The sequence below is a fragment of the Dreissena polymorpha genome, chromosome 4, assembly GCF_020536995.1.
Source record: "Dreissena polymorpha isolate Duluth1 chromosome 4, UMN_Dpol_1.0, whole genome shotgun sequence".
NCBI classification, from domain to species: Eukaryota; Metazoa; Mollusca; class Bivalvia; order Myida; family Dreissenidae; genus Dreissena; species Dreissena polymorpha.
Genome location: NC_068358.1, coordinates 90,254,518 through 90,274,025, shown reverse-complemented (window position 1 = coordinate 90,274,025; position 19,508 = coordinate 90,254,518). Strand labels below are relative to the sequence as shown.

General features: G+C 37.7%; 1 protein-coding gene across 1 annotated transcript; it reads left to right on the top strand.

The window, feature by feature from the left end:
* Window positions 1-12,482: 12,482 nt before the first annotated feature.
* LOC127878585 (uncharacterized) lies at window positions 12,483-13,025 on the top strand. The gene is made up of 2 exons (XM_052425112.1): window positions 12,483-12,713; window positions 12,804-13,025. The coding sequence occupies exons 1-2, from the start codon at window positions 12,483-12,485 to the stop codon at window positions 13,023-13,025; spliced, it is 453 nt and encodes a 150-aa protein (XP_052281072.1).
* The last annotated feature ends 6,483 nt before the right edge of the window (window positions 13,026-19,508 follow it).

Below are 19,508 nucleotides of genomic sequence, written 5' to 3'. Positions count from 1 at the left end.
CCATTAAAAGTCAGCAGCTAGCTTCACTTCATACGAAATTTGCTCCTAATACGGATACTTCTTCTTTTATAACACAATTGTAAGTCGGTATGCATTAAAACACTTAGAGCGGACTGCAGATCAGCGTCATAAAATATTGATTCCGGAGGAAAGTATATGGTTGGGATTTATATTGAACACGTAATTAATAGAGAAACATATGTAGAATAAATAATTCGCTGAGATATGTATAACGTTATGTTTTTTCTTAATGCTACTTAAAGGTAGACCTACTGAAAACGTCACATTTTCTTCTTTAAATGACTGTTTAAGAAATACCGAGAGTGAAATCTGTACAACTAATATCCCATGTGTTTGACCCAAGTCCGTTATTCGCATAAATAAGTCCAATATGACAACACATCTATAGTATTCATCATTGTGTTGATTCTCATACGACTTGCACAAATTTTACGTCCACATGTAATTTTTACAGCAAATCAGGTATATTTTAGACGTGTTTTGGTCTTATAGTGTTATACACATAGTATAGCTTTCTTAAAACTTGTTGTATGTTAATATCTTATTTTTAATCCACTTTGAACACACAAAAACCGCAACGAAACAGTAATACCAATAACAGATAATTGCACGTTTGCAATTAAACATGATTCTCTGCCATGTTGATCGTGTTTTTAGTGTTTGTATTTCTTAAAACGTAATCACTCTGTGATAGACAATCATCGCTTTGAATCAGAATGACACACAATTGCAATACTAAAAACACAGACATACACACAGGTAAACAGATGACATCCGTTGGTCACAAATAAGACAAAACATAGGCATTTTTCAAAAGGACACATTTGATACCCTGGATTAAAATGCAAAATTGAATATGTTGTTCGGAAAATTGCAGGCACAAGAACGAATATAGTTATCGCGTACAGCCTCACAAATACGTTTTGCGACCAAGGTACCTGATGACAAACAGGATCACAAAAGCAAATGCCTCCAACATAAACTATTAAACCTCGAAATACAAAGCAAACACACAAATATTGTATTATTTTATGAGATTGCTGAAGTGAGATTTTTGTCGCAATAGAAAATGATTGCGAGTTTCTCAGCTCGGAATTTGACCTTTATTTATACAATTTAAAGATACAAATTCCGTGTAGATTGGCTCCCACCAACCGGAAAAGGGTAACGTTTAAACATAAATCTGGTAGTGTCTTTGCAAAATGCAATTCAACACGTCTGGCAAAAAGCCGTTATGCAATAGACTATCGTGATGACATATGAGCAGCTAGAAAGCGATGCTTGACAAAAATAACTATGCATGTGCAAATTCTCCTTACTTGAAATATCAAAACGGAGTACCTACGGATTAATATTTAAAAAAAATGATACAATAAATTCGTAAAGCTTAAAATAAATTCTATATTTATATAATGATATTGTTTGCTTTAGCTTTCATGTGAGTGAGTACCAAGGAATTCTGTTTTAGGTAATACACTAATACATTCATTTATTCTTTTCGTAAAAGTGTTTTCAAATGAGATGCTTAAAATAAAATTATGTAACGTAGCTTTATTTAATTTTTACATGTATTTCAATAGTTAATTTAAAAAGCATAGGCTTGTATTTTCGAAATAACTTGATCTTCATTTCCTTCTGGTGACCTCGAATTGTGCCGTATGGTTTATTTTTACATTGCCAAAAACATTGCGATTACGAGACTGATAAAACTGTCTAGAGGGTTATCTTGTGGACGATTTATTTCTGCTAGACCACTTTCAAAATAAAATCCACTGCAATATGTTGAGGTTCATCGTTAGGTTTTCGAAAGCAAATTAGAAGTTAATTTTGGTCATAGTCACTGGTCAAACATATACATATACTAGGAAGAGTCCTAGCAAGCTAGGTCATTCTTTTTAACAGGAAAGCGTTATTTATTTATATGCAGTTCTGCAAGATAACCATTATTCAATACTTTGTTGCGAATAGCTTTAAGTTTAATATTACTTCACAACAGTATTCTTAAACATACGGGGGGGAAATTTTCTGAGCAACATGCTAATCTTTAGTAATGAGACAATATACTTGACTAACTTTTTTGCATGACATTTTAATAATATGGGATTACTCTTACGAAGTAAAAGACAAATATTTTATTGATTCTTTAAAAAAATTGAATTCCGCTGAAAAATTTACCTACTGTATATTTCAACATTTGTTATGCATTTGTATCAGAAAAGTGAATCCGACACTGTTGTTACAGATATATTGTTAAACCTTCTGATATTCATTTACCTAAAGGTTTAACGTCATCTAATACCATGTCCTGTAAAATAGGGGATTTCTTTTAATTATGCTGAGCGCTATTGACGTATATATATCTGTTAATTATGTTGATGAAGCATATAATCACTCCTTATCTTATGGGTTTTAAAGATGATCATATCCAAAAAATTTATTGAAAATACACAATTTCACAAGTGTTCATTCAGTAATACAATATACAACATGTTTTTATGAATTTCTCCATTATATCGATAATAATTTAAACATAATCTCGCATTTATTACGATAAAGAGATATGGCTAGGTCAGAGTCAATTAATCCTATTTTAGCATAAAAATGTACAAACTTGTAACGTGTTCAGTGTCTAGTTACAGTATTCAAATACGCTCACTTGATGAAAATAACTTACGACGATGCACATATTGTCATACTTTCACCATATGTGCATTAATGTTACTGGTATGTCCTTTGAATTACATTTCGATGTGTATGTACGAAAACGTTACTGTTTATATCCTATCAATCATAGATATTGTACTAAATAATGAACAAACATAAGCTTGATATCAGAAAATGTATAAATCTTATTTCAAATGTAGCTACACATTTTTGATCTACCGACAAGAAAAATAATATCTGATTTCACGTTTGTATCTACACTGTTGTTGACAATAATAAAGACCATTTATGAGAAGGGACGATTTGCAGTGTGCAAGAAAAACATAACAAACTGGAATAAAATGGCGGCTTACAACAACTAGATAATGCATATGCAATGTTTGCGCATGCGTGAAAAGTTTGTACATATATATTTTACGGGAATTTCTCACCTGGAAACTTCCCGTATTCAACTAAGTTTGTGTATAATTTGTTCAAATAATGATGTTGGTTAAGTTATTCAATTTTTACAAATTAAAAAAAATCCCATAATTGCCGAAAACTTTGCGAAGCATTAATACATGCCGTTAAGACTATATCGAAATGTCATTATGCAAATTGAAATAAAGTTTACATTTGGTGCAAATGTATTCAATTCATTACTTGTCTTTTCAAGCCAATAAAATATATGCACAATTGCAATACAATCAAGAAATATAAAGCAACTTCTCTTTTATTTTATTTATAAACCAATGATTGACTGAATAGACATTGACATTATGTAAACGTATATGCATGGACTACTAATTCATTAACATATGTGAACACTATTCAAGTGTTCACCTTATATATAGTATTTAAATATTGTTAAACAACGCCAAATACAAAACAAGAACAGTGTCTGGTCCGGAAATGCTTTTGGTGTGAATGCCGTAGACACGATCTTCTTAGATGATCTTTTCAGTAGCAACATCTACTCGTTTCCGCATTTTCAGCAGACAATTACAAAGCGAATATCGATCAATCTGAAGGCGTTTTAATGTCTTGTATCCCGAGAGAATGCCTACATGCATATCTAAACTGCCATTTAGCAATATCCTTTAATATCCTCTACATTATAACGTTTTGTTATTGGTCGCCATAAAAAGAGACAAACGCTAAATAATTGGTTGTATCGGCGATGTTTGAATATGTAATTGTTTGGTATAATTTATAGTTTTATATTTTAGCATAGGTTTTTGTTATGATAAACAGTTGAAATAATTAAAAGACGCGATATTCAGCAATGTCAAATTCAAGGTTACCACTTGAAACACTTACCTAAGTACGTGAACTAAAACATGTGTATATAATGCTTATATTATACTCATACTACACAACTGATGTATAGATCTTGAGTATGCAGATTAGCGTCCTGACATCAATATATACAGGTCCAAATGAACGGCCATTTTCAAGTCCTTTAAAATGGGCGTAGTTTGTCATGTATTGTTTTCGTCCTTTATTAAAGATGCTATCATACCGGCGTTTGTTTATAAACTTGACATCAAATGACTGATAATCGGAACGTTTGCTAATACTTTTATCTATATGTAAAATACGTTTGCACAGGGCACACATTAAGGTTTAAGGCTTCAAATTGGCCGAACTCCCGGAATTCAATGACCAAAGCCGTCTTTGGCTCTATGGTCGCCAACCGAAGCCTATGAAATTGATCTTGTTGTCATAACAACTCTTCTTGCATTGCAATTACCAATTAAGGGTACTTTAATTTTCATATAAAATACACCATGACAAATAGATTAAAATAATGTCTCTCAGTTTATTCGTGCACTGTTGTTAACGACGTTTGGAAGTAAAGTATACTCGTCTGTATGCGCTCCCCCATTATTACATTATGTTTTGCCATTTACATAATATTGATGCATTCTTGTGCAATGAACAATCCATTTACCAATCTCAGTATTTTATTGTCTTCCTACAATACGGAACCATTATTAAATTTATATTTTAAATTCTTGAAACGCATATCCAAACCAGCTTTATAGCATAAATGGAGATTTCTGATGTTAACTTTATTTCTTAAATACCAGTTTAAATGTATGGTTTATTGATTAGACTGACCGTCGGTTTAATAAGATGTATGGGTTTATATCGCGTACAATAAACGTACCAAAATAAATTCCGCATGTGTATTGTTCCTCGTCTTATTTTCATTCTTAGCGTTTGATAAAGTGGTACTATAATGATACAAACAAATCTGATAAATGATTTATGCTTTGCAATCATCAATTTAATAAATATATAACGCATAATTTTGACTTAAACCGCTTGCATAACATTCGAATAACAGTGACAATTAACATTGGACAAGACCATATTTTTTTCCCATTTAGGGCTTATTTTCTTGAGCATTCACACTCGCACACTCGTAACATCTTAATTGCTTACATACGAAAAATATTAAACAGCAAATAATGCGAAATGCTCAGAACTTCTTTCACAAATGACATAAAAACCATTCAAAGTCAAAGAGGACTTCACTCCTAATATACAAAATGTTGAGGTTCCATTCCAAACAGAGGAAGGGGAGGAGTTGTTTAGCTATGATTATGTCCCTGATTTTCGGAATATTGCGAGTGCTCCCACAAGTGAGAAGCAGTCTCAAGCGGTCTCCAATCCTGACCAGCTTGCAGCATTGTTCTCACAGGTAGAGCATTCACATTCCGCAATAGGGGATATCACACGGCATCTTAACTCCTTACCGGAGGCACCAAGTTCACAAATGGAAATAAGCAGACCTCAGTACATTGAAAGGTCAAAAAGGCTAAGCTTTAATTACCCCACAACTGAAACATCCAACTTGGGCACTGACAAATATGCGAATAGAATGCATAAAGCAAATGACCCCAAGATCGCTCAAAACATGAAGTCAATGGTGTCCAAAAGGAGTACGCTGGCAGAGATGTTCTTAGTTCACGCCATCAAAAGCGATGTCGCAAATCTCTGTCAGGTTCTCGATCTCGTGACCCTTCTGAAAGTGGGTCATATGAAGGTCGACACAGTTCAAAGAATAAGGTTGAGCTTGTAGGTCATGGTCAAAGGCACCTTGACCTAAACGGCTCGCGAACCCATGACCATTCTAAAGCAAGGAGCTCGTATACAAGACGTCAAATGCGCACTAAGCGTAATGACTCGTGTTCTAGCTCATATGACCGGTCACGTGATAGGTCACGCAAAGATAACAAATATAGGTCTCATAGGCGTAAACACCAATATTTGTCAAAAAGTAGAACGTCAAGTGACTCCTCAGAGTCTCGGTCAAGGCTGGCCAAATGTCCGATCATGGATATCATGCTAGTCATCATGGCAATCCTAAGCGGTTGCCTAAAAATTTGCGCTTTGATGGGAAGGGAAGCTGGTTAGCTTTTAAACAAAAGTTTGAGAGCTAAATGAGGGTTGGTAAGTGGTCTGATGGCGAAAGTCGGGACTACCTTAATTGGTACCTAGACGGCAAAGCACTAGACTTTTATGCCATTTCCACTCAAATGGGAGAAAACTATTCATTCAAGCAAATAATGCGGAAGTTAGAAGGCCGGTTTGGGGCTTAGGAATTGCCAGAGACTAGTCGTGCTAAGTTCGAGCAAGCGTCTCAAAAAGCAGGTGAAGCGCTTGAGGACTCGGCCAACCGTGTTTTGACATTGGCTTCTCCTGCCTTTCGGAACCTCCCCGAGAAACATTGTTCTCGGGAGGCTATTTCCAAATTTTGCCAAGGTTGCATTGACAAAGAGGCTGGCAAGCATGCCTGTTTCTAGCAACCTCATACCATTCAAGAAGCTCTTGACAAGGTCCGCCATCATCAATATATTACACAAGCAATTGATGGTAAACGAATCGTTCAAAAGTTGAGCCAACCTTGAATACGGTTCAATCGGAAATTGACTCCCGTTTTTCCCATTTAGAGAAAGCTATCCAGCAACTCTCAAAACAACTCAAAAAACTGAATTAGCCGAAAAATGACAGTGTTGTCGCAAAAGCTGCTCCACCTAAAAAACGTGCGTTTTTACCGGGCGTTGAGTGCTTTTTCTGCCACAATAATGGTCACGTACAACCAAATTGTAGTCAATTCCAAAAATATCTAGAGAATAAGGCCAAAGCTGACAAATCTACTGATAAGGTACCTTTAAACTCCATAGGGCCGGAGTGCAAGGCCCCCCCCCCCCGGAACTCGGAAAATTAAGTGGCCAAATTAAACATGTAGAAGGTTCAGTAACAGAAACTGAGTTATCGAAAAGTCGAGACTCAGTTCCAGTTAGCTTAACTGAGACCGTAGGTGTATATGTGGTACGTGCTGGGTCATCATCAGTTAATGTTACCATTGGCAACCTACCGGTTAGGGCAAGGGTAGACTCCGGCGCGGAGGTCACTATCTTGTCTTCAGCTGTTTACAAACAACTTATTCGAAAGTCGGGCAAGGTTCGAGATGTTAACATGCAACTAGCTGATACGAGTGCTGTTATTTCGGGCTTAGTGACAAACCCAGTTGCAATGCAACTGGGAAAGCAAACCTTCACAGAACGGGTGTATGTCGCACCAATTAGTGATGACATGTTGTTAGGCCACGATCTGTTGCATCATTTAGGGGCAAAAATTGACCTAAAAGCTGATAGCCTCATCGTTAAGGGTGAAAAAATATCTTTGAACACAAATTTCAAAGAAAAGCAACCAGTTGCGGCAAGGGTAACTGTCTCAAAACGTACAGTAGTTCCTCCTAACTCAGTAGTCAGGGTAGAGTGTTGCATAAATACCCCCATGAATGACAATTATGTGGAACCGTGTCAAGGCTTGGATGTTGTTGTGCCTCGTGTTGTCAGAGCTGCGGGTGAAAAACCACTGATTTGCTTTGTCAATTCGTCCGACAATTTCCAAACATTGAAACGTGGCAAGTTAATAGGAATTGCACATGAGACATTTGAAATTGTAGATATACCCCTTAATTCAGGAGCTATTCCCCAAAATTCTTTAGCAACCTCCAATGTTGAGTCTAGCAACTTGACGCTGTGAACACAAGTTTAAGTGGTAGGGAGATTAATGGTGCTTCAGTCAATGTTATCAACATTGATTGCAGTCTTCTTACACTTCCTGAACACCTGAAAGAGGTGTTCCAATTTTCCGAGGAAAAACTTACTGTCAGTCCATTAAGCTTTCAAGACTACTCACTGAGTATGCTGATGTATTCGCAGAGAAAGAATATGACCTTGGAAACTTCACTAGTATTGAACATACTATTGACACGGGCGATGCGAAACCTATAAAGCATCGCATGCGCCGCACCCCAACATGTTTTGTTAATGAGGAAGAAGAAAATGTTGGATGCTGGAGTTATACATGAATCAGTGTCTGAATGGACATCGGCTCCAGTGCTTATCCGTAAACGCGACGGATCTGTACGTTGGTGCATCGATTACCGTGCTTTGAACAATGTTACTATCAAGGACACATTTTCACTCCCCCTAGTAGAGGATTGTTAAGATACATTGTCTGGTAACATATGGTTTTCGAAGTTAGACGCCAACTCGGCTTACTGGCAAGTTAAAGTCAGAGAGCCTGATAGAAAGAAAACTGCGTTTGTCACCAAGTATGGCCTGTTTGAACATGTCAGGATGGGTTTCGGACTCACGAACGCGCCTGCAACATATTCTCGCGTTGTGAACCTGGTACTTCGAGGTCTGACTTGGAAAACAGCCCTCGCGTTTCTTGATGACATCCTAGTTATGGGAAAGTCCTTTGAAAATCACCTCAACAATCTTGCAGAAGCTCTAATTAGGTTTCGGTTACATGGCTTAAAACTTAAACATACAAAATGCATATTTTTCCAACAAAAAATTGAGTTCTTGGGTAGGATGGCGGGTGGTAATAAGCTGTGTATGTCACAAAGTGATATTCAAACTGTAGCTGAATGGCCAACACCACTCTGCTCTAAGGATGTTGAAAGGTTTTTTGGTTTTGCTAACTTCCATATAATGGTTATACAGAACTTTGCAAAACTTGCACAACCTCTGTATAACCTACCAGGCAAGAATTTGTTCAGGTGGTCAGAAAAGGAACAAGAGGCATTTCAAAAACTTCGTCAGGCCTTGGTACAGCCACCTGTCCTGACGTTGCCAAACAGTGTTGACCCGTTCATTCTCGATACTGATGCCTCAGACTCTGGTATCGGTGGTGTACTTAGTCAGGTTCCGGCAGGGCAAGAGCGTGTCATTACATATGGCAGCTTTGCTTTAGCGCTTGAGCAGAAAAAGTATTGCACCACCAGAAAAGAACTACTGAGCATTGTACGTTTCACACGACAGTTTAAGTACTATCTGTAGGGACGAGTGTTCACAGTTCGTACAGACCATTCAAGTCTGACTTGGTTGTTGAAATTTTAGGACCTTAAAGGGCAGTTGGCTAGATGGCTGGAGGACCTGGCACAATTCCACATGGTGGTACAGCATAGGTCAGGGTCTCAGCATGCAAATGCAGATGCCCTTCTCGAATCGCTTCTCCACTGTCTCCTTGTCCATCATATATGACAGGTATTAAACCCCGAGATTTGCTTTGTTGGGGTTGCCAATATTGCACCAAGGCAGACGAGCAATGGGGAAGTTTTACCGAGGAAGTGGACAATGCTATAGGGCTGTCCATGCCATTCAGGAAACTTGTCCTGTAGATCCTCATGATAAACCCTCTGCTGGGTCAGGACCGAAACAGGGTCCTCAGCATGGTGGGCGCGTGTGGGACTCGGGAGGACAAGTATCTGAATGTATGGTCTGGTCAGATCAGCTTAAAACTGGCCTGCACGCAGATGTTTTGCAAACATTCTGCAATTGTGATTCCTGTTTTAAAACAGCCATATCACATGATTCATTGAACGTTTGCACTATACAAGCTCAGTTAAAGGCAACTCCTGGGGTTTTACCAATCAAGAATTGTGCTCTGCTCAGGGGAGAGGTACAAATTTTCAATATATTCTTTCTTGGCTGCTGTAGAATAAGGCACCAGATGAAGGTGTGTTATTTTTGTCTAGCCCTGAGGCCAAGTATTTCTGGATAAACAAAGAAATGTACAGCCTGCTGGACAATGTTTTGTTAAGAAAGAAAGATGACTCTCCTGAATTGGAATTAGTTGTGCCCCAAGAACTTAAAGAGCAAGCAATTATGTGGCATCATGATATACCTTCTTTGGGCCACCAAGGGGTAGCACGCACTAAGGCAAAATTAAAGGAAAATTTCTTTTGGTTTCATTTGGCTAGAGATGTCAATTAATATGTTTTGTCATGTGATGTGTGCAGTCGAAACAAGAAAAACAAATTTTATGGGGTAGTACCCATGACTGAATATCAGGCAGGTGCTCCCATGGAACGGGTACACATTGACTTTTTTGGTCCCTTACCTAAAACTGATAATGGCAATGAGCATTGTTTGGTAATGGTTGACTTATTTACTAAATGGGTTAAATGTGTACCACTTCCATCACAAAAAGCTGATGTCATAGGTAAGGCTGCTATTGACTCATTTTTCTCGAGGTTTGGCTACCCATTTCAATTATTTTCTGATCAGGGTTTAAACTTTGAAAGTAAGCTGTTTGAAGCACTTTGCAAAGCATTGCAAATTCACAAATCTCGAAAAACACCATATAGACCATCAGCAAATGGTCAGGTTGAGAGATTCAACAGAACCCTGATGGATGCAATAAGATGTTTTCTTGGCAAGTCTCAAAACAGGTGGGACATGTATGTGCAAATAGCTGGTACCATCAATGCTTCAGTAAATCGCAGTACGGATTATACACCTAACCGGTTGATGCTTGGTCGTGAGGTAAATACCCCTGCACAACTTATGTTCTCCAATGTACAACAAAAGTCTGAATGTACTGATGACTATGTTCGAGACTTGACTGAAACATTGAAAGAGCTCATTCTGTAGCAAGAGATACACTCAAAAACACCGTTAAACGTATGAAAAGAAATTACGACATTAAAGTATTGCTGCGGCCATATGCAGTAGGTGACATTGTCTATTTGTTGGATACAGCCATCAAAAAAGCTAGTGTCGCAAGCTGTGTTCACCATGGAAAGGGCCCGCTTTAATTTCTAAGAAATTGTCTGCCTATTTGTATCAAGTGCAGCTAAGGAACGCATTATTTGTTGTGAACCATGACAGGATAATGCCCTGTCGCGATCGCAATATCCCTGACTGGTTTGTAAGGCTTAAATCTCATATTCCAGATGCAGTCATTGATGCACCTCCTTGTGAGGAAACCGATTTGTACTGTGTCTGTCGAAAACCTTGGGATGGTCGCTTTATGATACAATGTGATTTTTTTGCGATGAATGGTTCCATGGCTCATGTGTTAATGTAACATCCACTGAAGCACTTGATATCACCTAATACAAATGCCCAACTTGCCGTAACAATTAATGCCTTTATTAACTAGTTTCAGTATATGCTGAAAAAATTATGTTTCAACTAACATGTTATTAACAAAAACTGATAAATGTAAATAAAGGTTGTCACAGAAATAATGTTGTACAGGTATGTTACAGAATAGATCTTGAAAATTTAATTGACATGACGGAGGCAGAGGCTGAGGCCCTCCTCCATTCTGATAGTGAGGCCACGGAAATTGAGCAGGGATCCAAAGACCCTAAAACTTGTCAGGAACCAGAGGTCCTGGTTAATCCCAGTCCAGTAGCGCTGTCTAATATGGGGCAGCCTACCTCAAAACGCCCAGAAACGGCAGCGGTCATTGGTTAAAGTAGGCATGCCTGCATCCCATTATCGTGGTGACTGTCTGCCGCACTCGGCTGCGCAGTCATCATGCACAATCACTCATCCAAGTAGCGCTTTCGTAGGAATCCTATTCCATTGATGAGTTAGGAAGACAATATTGGGAGTGAGCTATATGAGCTTCCCCCAATTTCGGCTAAGCTCATAAAATAAGCCGATCCTTGCACGGCAGTTGCTCGCATGAATGTCCATGTGAGTCAGGTCCGACAAAAATTGGACAAACAGGAAATGCCCACTAAACTGGGGTGTTGTGTGCCCGGCTGTACTCTTGAGGGACAAGATCTTCCTCGGTTACATGCTTTCAGGCATCACATCCCAGGAATATGTGATGACCGTTTGCCATGTAATGATGCATCAGTGGTTAAGGGTCGAGAAATGGCACTGACCCAGGTGGCGACATGGTTGCTCCGCCGTCTTTGCATATTGTCTGAGCTGGTTGACCTTGTTAACCGACAAAGAGTGCTTGCACCTTTGTCTGGCGTTCGAGTGTCCCCAGATTGTAGGCAAGCGATGGTGGAAGTATGTAACTATTTGGGGGTTTCGGTCCCTTAACAATTTGTCCTGTCACCTGCTAACTCCCCTGCCGTGTTAACCCACTAGCACGTCCTTAGTATACTAGCTGCAATCCTTCTGCCGAAGACAGGGACTATTGGAGATCGATTTTCCCTTGTCCTTCTGACATATAGCTTCAGTCAGTTAAGAGTCTACCGGTGGCCTTCGATTCGCATTTTCATATTGACCGGTTGAGAAATGCGGCTCAGGTCCCTTGCATGCCGGTTGATGAGTTGATGGAGCTGGGTCAGGTGGAGGATCACCAGCGAGTAAGATTGGTTTTCGGCATTTGGATCTTTTGTGATCCCAACACCTTCCCATCCCCCCAAGACATGTCAGGGCTACCATCCAATGTTGGAGTGGTAGTCGGACTGCACCCAAAACACTACTATGAGCAATGACCGCATTAACAATGCTCTAGATCGCGTCCGCAATATGCTCAAGTGTGAAAGGGTGGTTGGTCTTGGTGAAATTGGTCTGGATCACTTAGTACCTGATAAACAGATGCCACGCCATAATGATTTAGTGCGTGCAATGTTGCACATGATCAATGATCGCCATGTGGTGGTCGTTCACTGTCGTGGGACATCTGGTGACAGTGGAATGGAGGCCTATCTTCTGCTTCTGCACCTTCTGAGTCCCATTTCAAGGACTCCGAAGTTTCATGTACATTGTTTCACGGGCGACACATATTTCTTAACAAAGTGACTTGCAGCCTTCCCGAACAATTTCTTCAGTTTTAATAGAAATGTTCAGGGATTCAGTCTGGACCAATCTGAGGCTTTACGCTCTCTTAATGAAAACAAGCTCCTTCTTGAGACAGATGCTCCCTACTTCCGTGCGACTGGCCATTGGTTTTCAGCACCAAATCAGTTCTTTCAAATTGCTGAGGGTGTTGCCAAGTGCCGAATCGTACCGGTAGAGCATGTGCTTGAGGTGAGCTGCAATAATGCCCTCAGATTGTACAGAATGCTGTAGTCATCTCTGTGGTGTAGGTTTATTGTTATTGGATGCTTGAGTGATTCATAAATATTTTGTCATCTTCAATCTAAGATGATTAATTCATGCATTTAAATTGTGTTACCTACTCAGAAGTTACTGAGTAGAGGTTATCTTTAATAATGCATAGGCTTTAATTTGTTATCTTTAGGCAAAGATGATAAATTCATGTATTTAATGTTTTTTGTGTACCTCCTCAGAAGTTACTGAGTAGAGGTCATCTTTAATGTTCCTTTTAGGATCCTGATTACTTTACTTCTTGGATACCTGTAAATTCAGTAAATATAGGAATTACCTGTCTGCACCTGGATGTATAACTTATATTGAAATTAGTCCTTGTTTGTTGTCTACCATTATTAAGTTATTTTTAAATAAAGTAGGGGGGAGTGTAGTGTTTTGACCGAAATGACTATGACCGTTCTGTCTTGACCTACTTTGTCCGGTGACCGGTTGACCGGTGACGACACCGGTCATAACATGACCGGTGACCGGACCGGTCAATGTTGACCGGTGGGTCAATGTTGACCGGTGACCGGTGAAGTCTCCGGACCGGTCAACTGGTCGTTCCCGATGAACGGACCGGGCAAATTTTGTCCGGTGTGGTCACCGGGCAAGGACCGATGCATGGCATCTCCTGATGGCATGTGGTCAAGATCGTGTGGGGAAAAGTCACGACAAACGGAACTTTCCCTACTTTGACCTGAACTACGCATGTTGCGTCTACGACTCTTGAAAGGTCTACGCTTGATGGCCCAGGTATCTACAGACCAATGCTCACAGAAAGGGCAGCAGTTGTCCTTGGTACATCCGGCACACGACAGGCAGCTATCATGGTTGTCCCATGCTGCTCTTATGTGGCCACATGAACCACGTGTTTGAGGCATATTTTGCCTTGAACAAACAAACAAAAACACAAAACAATACAGAAATAATCGGATATATATACGGAGAATGTTTTAACACAATTCAAAAACTTCTCTATTCTGTTAAACAGAAGAGTCCAGCGAAACAGAAGCAACAATTAAGTAAATAACAAAAATGTCGGCCTTTGTATAACGCATCCGGAATAAGAGTGATTTCTGGGGTAATATCCCGTTTTGGTTATACGGCTACACGGCACTATGTGACCGTTCTGACCTGACCGACGGGTTTATGAAAAGTGTGGGATTCTTCGGACAGAAAGTTTCCGGATGAATTACGATCCTTCGGAGTAAGTAAGCAATATGATAGCAGGTAACGTAATTAAGCTATTAAAATACGCATGCAGAATTGGTCGAAATATTTTTTCAGAAGTAACGCGATTCGGGCAAATGACCCCGGACAGACCGATCTGCGGAAATCCGCAATAGAATCACACTCCTGCTAATAAGCCTGTTGGGACTGCTAAGGCTAATCTTGGACAACACTTTATGCATATGCATTAAGCCTAGTTATCCCCAAACGAGGCTGAAATCTATACAGGTATTCACGGTATCTTGTCTACAGACTGCAGGATGGCGTTGAGGAAGCGGTCGGTGAGGGTCTGTAGAGCATCTGTGGACTCACGCAGCTTGGCACACACCTCTGGATGCTTCAAGGCCTGCTCTATGCTTACATCGTATGGCAATGTACTGGACAGCAAGAAGACATGAATATAGTGTATCGAAAGAACACAAAATATAGTGTCTCAAATAGTATATTGGCCTTTTGATCCTTACCATTAAACACATATTGCCCTAAAGACCACACTGCAATTTTGTGAAGAATTTCAACAAAGCGGCAACTGTAAGGCTTTCTGTGTGTTTTTTCATTGTAAATATTCATCGACCCTAGGCCTTAAGATGTGATTTGACCACATTAAATTTGTTGCGCACAAATTGTGTTCAGCTGCTGAGAAAGCTCTAAATGTATGGTTTCACGGACTGGTAATTTAAAAACACCCTGTTTTTATGGCCCTACATATAAGAAAGCATGGTTGCAAATAAAATATTATAAATCCATTGGACAACAAAATTCTTCATTGGTTAATTATCACTTTTCTTTTTTCCACATTATTTCAATTAATGCTAGTCTCTGCAGGGCTTTTTGTCTTGATTTGGGGAAATGGCCTGGCCTTCCATTTTGGAGAAAAAAATATCGACAAAACTGAAAAAGGAGAAACAATTACAAACAACAGATTGCCAAGCAATAGTGTCCCCTACCGTTGAAACTCCACCATTGTCAGTATTTTTTTTTATTATTTTTATATTTGTTGCCATAGCAACCAGAATTCTTGACGTAGGAACAAAATGAAATGACGTGCATAATCTCTATATTGCTATCTATCCATGTATCAAGTTTCATGAAAAAATATGAAGAACTTTTAAAGTTATTGCAGGATCCAGAAAAGTGTGACGGATAGACAGACTGATAGACGGAGCGCAAACCATAAGTCCCCTCCAGTTTCACCGGTAGGGAACAAAAAGAAAGCTTGAAATATGGGGAAAATTGCATCATTTTAAAGAAATTCTTGTTGAGGAAGGGGACTTTTTAAGGCCTTGCTTAAGAAAGAAAAATCCCTGCTCCGACTCCTACATGTCTGAGAGTCTGTCTTGTATTGTCAATAGGCCAACTAAATCCTTTATTGACAAGTCATGGCTGGTTAATCAACCATAATCAATCAGAACTCAAAGTTGTGAAGACTACAACTTTGTCAAAACAAGTACCACTAGCAAAACTTCTTCAGCTATGTTTAAGGGCAAATAACTGTTCACAGAATACCCCCTACGCACCTAGTTACTCATGTCTCGGACTCCTGCTGGTTGACCCAGACCTTGTACACCTCAATGGGGTTGGTGTTGATCTTCAGGCCCTTGTCTGAGACAACATTCTCAACCAGCGGCTGCAACATCTCCTTCAGGGCATTCTGACCGCGCTGATTTCTAAAAAACAAATACAAGGCAATTAAGCATTTTTCCATCAGGTGCAAAGTAAAAAAGGCTATATATGCAACCTGCCAACCAGCATGAAATCAAACAGCCTGCAAGTAACTGTTTACTTTCATTTCATTATCTAAGGTACTACAAACAGGTGTAAGTGAACGAAACCTGTTGAAGCCTACGGTGCGCGGGTAAGTTGTTCTTTTTACTCACTTCATGATAACTTCGGCAGTGTGCTTAGCTTCATACGAACTGGGCTCATTACATGAAGACCTATTCCGTTAGAACAGAAATGCCAGTCGATATTTAGTATATAACTTAGATCAGACTTTAGATCCGCGTCGTAAAACATTGTTTCCAGGGGTATGTATATGGTTGGGATTTTTATTGAAAAAATAGAGGAAATAAATATGTTTAATAAATATTTCGCTGAAATAAGCATTTTGTTATGTTTTTCTTAATGCTACTTAAAGGTAATACTACTGGACACGTCACAATCATTTTCTTTTGTGACAATCTTATAGTTTTATAGTATAACCTTTCTGTACGAAGATTTATCAGTGGCGTAAAATTTGAAGCTGTCATTTCAAATATGGCCGCGTTCTGTAGTAGATAAAATAAATACAGAGAAGGAATCTGTACAACTAGTTTCCAAAATAATTTAACGCAAGTCGGTTAAAGCATAAATATGACTAATATGACAACACATCTTTAGATTTCATCATTTTGTTGTTTGAATATGACTTGCAAATGTTTACATCTACAGCTAAATGTTGCATCAATTCAGAATAAAACAAAAATATATAATTACACATCGTTAATTTTTTAATCAACCAACCAAAACGGACAAATATTTGATGTTTTAGCATCATTTGCATTTGTATATTTGTTTGATTGTTTTGCCAATTATAGCCTGTTAATTTAAACAGAATTTAACAGAACTGTGATTGTAAACCCGCCCTTATCTAGAAATCTCTATCATTCTGTTTTCAGGTACGCGGCCAACTACATTAAATAACAAAAAACTGAAATATTATTAGCACTGTTATAGCCTTTTATCATCGATATCAATCAGCATGTAAATATTTTAACATGGTATTGTCATGATTAGACACGTTGTAGATTACTTCAAGTACAATATAATAACTTCAACATAATTTCCGTAGTGGCACTTGTATGTGTTGCAAAGTGTTACATACACCGACTTAATATATTTATTACAAACTTTTATGAAACGTTACAAGAAATGTTTATTTATTGGGATAATACAGTTTCTATATGCTGTTTAACATCCTTGTACATACTAAAGTGTGAAATAATATCAACATATATTTACAATTTATTACTAAACTGTTTTCCCTAACAACACAATAATTCGTATGTACTCAAATGAAATACTGCTTAAATAAGTTTACCAACACATACGAATCACAGTGACGTTTTTCTATGTGTGCCAATATTCGTTAGGTCTATCTTAGACGTGTTTTGGTCTTATTGTGTTATGCACATATTAAAGGTATTTTTGTTTTAAATCTTAGTGTATGTTATCGTATTTAAAACAAATTGTATTATGAATAAAATTATCAACAAAACAGTATTAACAATCATAAATTAGTCGCTTCAATCAGTTAAAAGAACAGATAAACTGATTTCAGAACACGCTCTTTTTCAGACTTTATATGTAATTACTCTTCGTATCTTGTTGGAAAGTTACAGGTTTTTTTTTCCCGAATTTCAATAAAAATTGTTCAAGTAGCAACATTGTCCTTTAAAGATCGCGTGGTCATATTTGTTGTGTTCCCGAAAGATCAATTTTGTAGGAACGAAAATCCTATGTAAATGTGATTTAATAGCCCTTCTCTGTAATAAATAAAAGCCAAGCGCAATAACAGTAAAATGTTTCTTAACAAGTTGATGGGTAACGTGATTTGTTTCCCTGATAACAATAGAGGCATATATATGTATGATCCATTGTATTGCTATAGAACACATGTTGATATAACAGTTTATATCCTAGTTATGATAGTGCATCAATTTCCAGCCGTTAATTTTATAAATAAAAATTAAAAACATTGTTTAGTGGTTGTATACACATTTTCCTTATAACGTATGATTTTGGGAACACTAGACAACTAAGTTAACGATGTAAAATGTCTGAGTGTGCTATATTACTATTTTTGAAATACTTGGTGTATACTACTGCATATGTTTGCAATGTAAATGTTCATGGTAGAAACGACCTAGGATATTGCTAGCCAGATTATTGCTAGCAACATAATTACTCGTTTGCAATGGAATATGATTCTCTGCCATGTTGATTGTATTTCTATTTTCTAACAATGTATCACTCTTTGATAGTCAATCATCTCTTTGAATCAGAATCACACACAATTGCACATTTAAAAAAAGAACTATCGTTCAACAGATTGTATAAATGAACAATCATAAAAAAAACGAGTTGTTTAAATAATAATTGGTTTTCTGCGTCTTTATAATTATAATAGTGCCATACCATCATTAAGTACACAGTTTTGAATGTGTTGCATTCACATGTAAAAAACGCAAAATATTAATTGAATTTGTATTGCTTTGTTTTATGTTAATGTTTTATTGTTAATATTGTGTCGTTATCTGTATGATCCAGTATATTAAGCTTCTTCATAAAATAAAATGTATTCATGAATAAAACTATCAAACTAATGTGACCAGAGACAGTTTCAGATAATGTCTATGCTTGTCTGCCCGTGTGGTGTTCAAACATTTAATTAGCTGAAGACTATAAAAAAAAATCTAATGTAAGCACAGATATAATCTGTCGAGATCATGGTATGTTACGCCAAGTGTTTTAATAATACCAACACTAAACTCTTGTTCAGTGTGACAGTGATCACTTCTTAGGAACTATGTATTAACTTTAAAAAAGGAGCTAAGAAAAAAAAGCTATTTAGCTGTAATTTCTACCTTAATGCGTTCAAAGGTTATCCATCATTCAATCATCAATATATGAAATTGTTACCCGAATCCTTTTTAATTTGCTGTTCCTATACATCAATCTGGTTACCACGAGTGTTTTACAAAAAGTTATTAACTTTCTAAGCATGAAATTTTTTCACTTTTAATACTTAAATTGTACAGCAATATGTGTCCGGATAATGGCAAACATGTGTGACTGACCAAGACATACGAAAAAAGAAAAAGCGATGATAATACGATGACATTTAATCTGTTAAACGTCTAGCGGGGATCCAAAGTCTATAAAAACTTGTTGTCAGGTATAGACCTTGGTCATGATGATTGATTTTTTTTTCGTCGTTATAATTAAGTACAAGAGCATCAAGTGTATTCGCTTATATTGATTATCTGTGACGAAGAAAAAATTAAAATATTACCAATTTATTGTTTAACATTTAAATAGTGTTTTACCATGTCATCATTTTAAATATTCGTAAATTATCATTCATGGTACATGCATTTGGTTAGCCAGATGCAAATAACAGATGGCCTGTTTGTGACATCCAATAGCAACCGAGCTGAGACCGCAAATCTCTGTCAGTACGGATACTGT